Source organism: Carlito syrichta, unplaced genomic scaffold (assembly GCF_000164805.1).
Source record: "Carlito syrichta isolate Samal-C Ts95f unplaced genomic scaffold, Tarsius_syrichta-2.0.1 Scaffold290822, whole genome shotgun sequence".
Lineage (NCBI taxonomy): Eukaryota > Metazoa > Chordata > Mammalia > Primates > Tarsiidae > Carlito > Carlito syrichta.
In genome coordinates, this window is record NW_007234918.1 from 29,256 (window position 1) to 31,477 (window position 2,222).

At 56.5% G+C, this 2,222-nt stretch overlaps 1 protein-coding gene across 1 annotated transcript in view; it reads right to left on the reverse strand.

The window, feature by feature from the left end:
* Window positions 1–505: 505 nt before the first annotated feature.
* Window positions 506–2,222, reverse strand: part of NOX5 (NADPH oxidase 5) — a 35,152-nt gene continuing 33,435 nt past the window's right edge. Inside the window, exon 16 of the mRNA XM_021710602.1 lies at window positions 506–562. Coding sequence (XP_021566277.1) covers window positions 506–562 — 57 coding nt within the window. The remainder of the gene's footprint in view (window positions 563–2,222) is intronic.

The following is a 2,222-nucleotide window of genomic DNA, read 5'->3' on the forward strand; positions in this document are numbered from 1 at the left end:
CGTAACGCACAGTCCTAACACGCAGAGGGCTGTGTGCACATGCGAGTGGAGGTGGCAGGAGACCTGTTACGGGGTCGCAACTGAGGGAGCTCGAATGTATTGGGCGGTGTGGACAGAAGTGGATGCAACGCGACATGGGCAAGTGTTTGTGTGTGCGTGTATGGGCTTGTGCATGCGTGTGTATGTCTGCATGTGTGAAATCCTGTAAACATGTGTGCCCGAAATCCTGTGCATGCGTGCATGTGAAATTCTGTGCCTGCGTGCATGTGCTTATGTGTGTATGCATGTGTGTGTCTGCATGTGCATGTGTGCATGTGCGTGCAATCTTGTGCTTGTGTCATGTAAAATCATGTGTAAGTGTGCATGTGTGTTCATGTGTGCAGGCGGGTGTGCATGTCTGTGTATGCGGGCGTGCAATCTTGGGTATGTGTGCATGTGTGAAATCTTGTGTGTGTGTGCAGGTGCATGTATGCATGTGCTGGTGTGTGTGGGACGGGCCTATGTCTCATCTCCAGCAAGCTTCGTGGCACACGGGACCCTGGAAAGGCTCAGGCTTGGGGTTCTGCCAGAGAGCACACCACCAACTTCACACAGGGCCGACAGCAAGCCCCTCTCCATCCTTCCTCCTTAAACACGGTGTCCTCACTCCCACAGGTGTTGGTCCCAATCCTCAAGGTGTGTCCCCCCATCCACATCCCTCACTGTCCCCCATTCTGTGGCTGCTTTTGGAAGAAGTCACCACCTTGGTCTCCTCCCCACCAGAGTATTCTTCCATTCCCTGCTGTCACCCCCACCTGCTGCTTGTTGGCTCCACCTTAGATGAGGGATATCACCATGGTGACCACCTGCTTCTTTTCTGCCCCCATGGACTTCCAATTCCAAAAAACAAAGCTGTCAGCCAGCTCCCACTGAAAAGGGCCTGACTCCAGCCCCCGTAGCAGCCATGGGAAGGGAGTTCCACACCATCATGAGAGAGCTCAGCGCTGCCAGGTGGAGGCTCCAGGAAACATGCGGGCGCGGGGCTCACAGTGTGGGTGGGCGGGAAGGCCCTGCTGGGGCCGAAGGGCTGAGGCTCCCTCTTCCCTGCAGAGCTTGCTGAGAGGCTTTGCTGCACTGCCATCCACGCAGGCCCAGACAGGCACAGAGGTGACAAAATGGAGCCCAGAGACGAAGGAGCCGCAAAGCATACAGCAGGCTCATAGAGGAGGGAGCCAGGATGCATATAGTAGGCATGGAGACAGAGGCCTGGAGGGCAAAGAGACACCCTGCAGGAGATGAGAGTCCTAAGCACCACCCCTGCATGGCATTTCACCCTCATGGCAACTGTGACTAGGATGGCCTCCGCCCATTCCAAAGATGATGATGCACAGAGGCTGTCTCCATGCCTGTCCCCCAGCTCAGTGCCTGGAGAGACAGGAAAGGCCCACATGTAGGGCCACCCAGGGATTGAAGGCCATTGGGGAGATGGAGATGGGAAGACAGTGACAGAGGGGAGGAACTACACTGCACATCCAGTCCTGTGGGAACGGATTCGGGGACCCTTCCCAGATCCTCAGAGTCAGAGCTCCTGGGAGTGGGACAGGAAATCTGCATTTAAAGACAGTGCCTCTGAGTGGCAAGGTGCTGCCGTCTGCCTCTGACCTGGAGACGTCAGAAAAATAGGGTAAAGAGACGGACCGACAAAGGGAGGGACTGACAGATAATGGGATACGGCAAACAGAGTGAGGGTAAACCAAGGCACTAGCAGGGGGAGCACTCTTCACTGCACAATTCCTTTCCTTTTCTGCAGGTTCGAAAATTTTTATAATAAGATGCTGGGGGTGGGGGAAGCTTCCAAATAACTGATGTTGGGCGGGTCTGGGACCACTGTTGTTGGGGAGGCTTCTCCCCAGAGAATCTGGAGGAGCAGTTGCCCTGGGAGGCCCCCTCTGCCCCTCCATGGCCTCCATGCCTCAGCCGCCAGTCTCTGGTCTCCTCCGTTTTGTGGCAATCCCAGAATGTACAGTGGACTTGGTTCCATCATCAGCCTCAGTGTCCCCATTTGTCCAGAGAGAAAGTTAGTCCGTAGGACCTCAGAGGCCCCTGCAGCCTCGACTTCCCAGGGGCTGGAGTCTGAAGGCCCGAGTGGGCGGGGCCTGGAGGGGCACCCCGTCTCCTCCCTCCTCCGTACCCCCTTCCACGGGTCCTGGAGGAAGCGCCTCTGGGGCCTCCTGCTGTGTTGA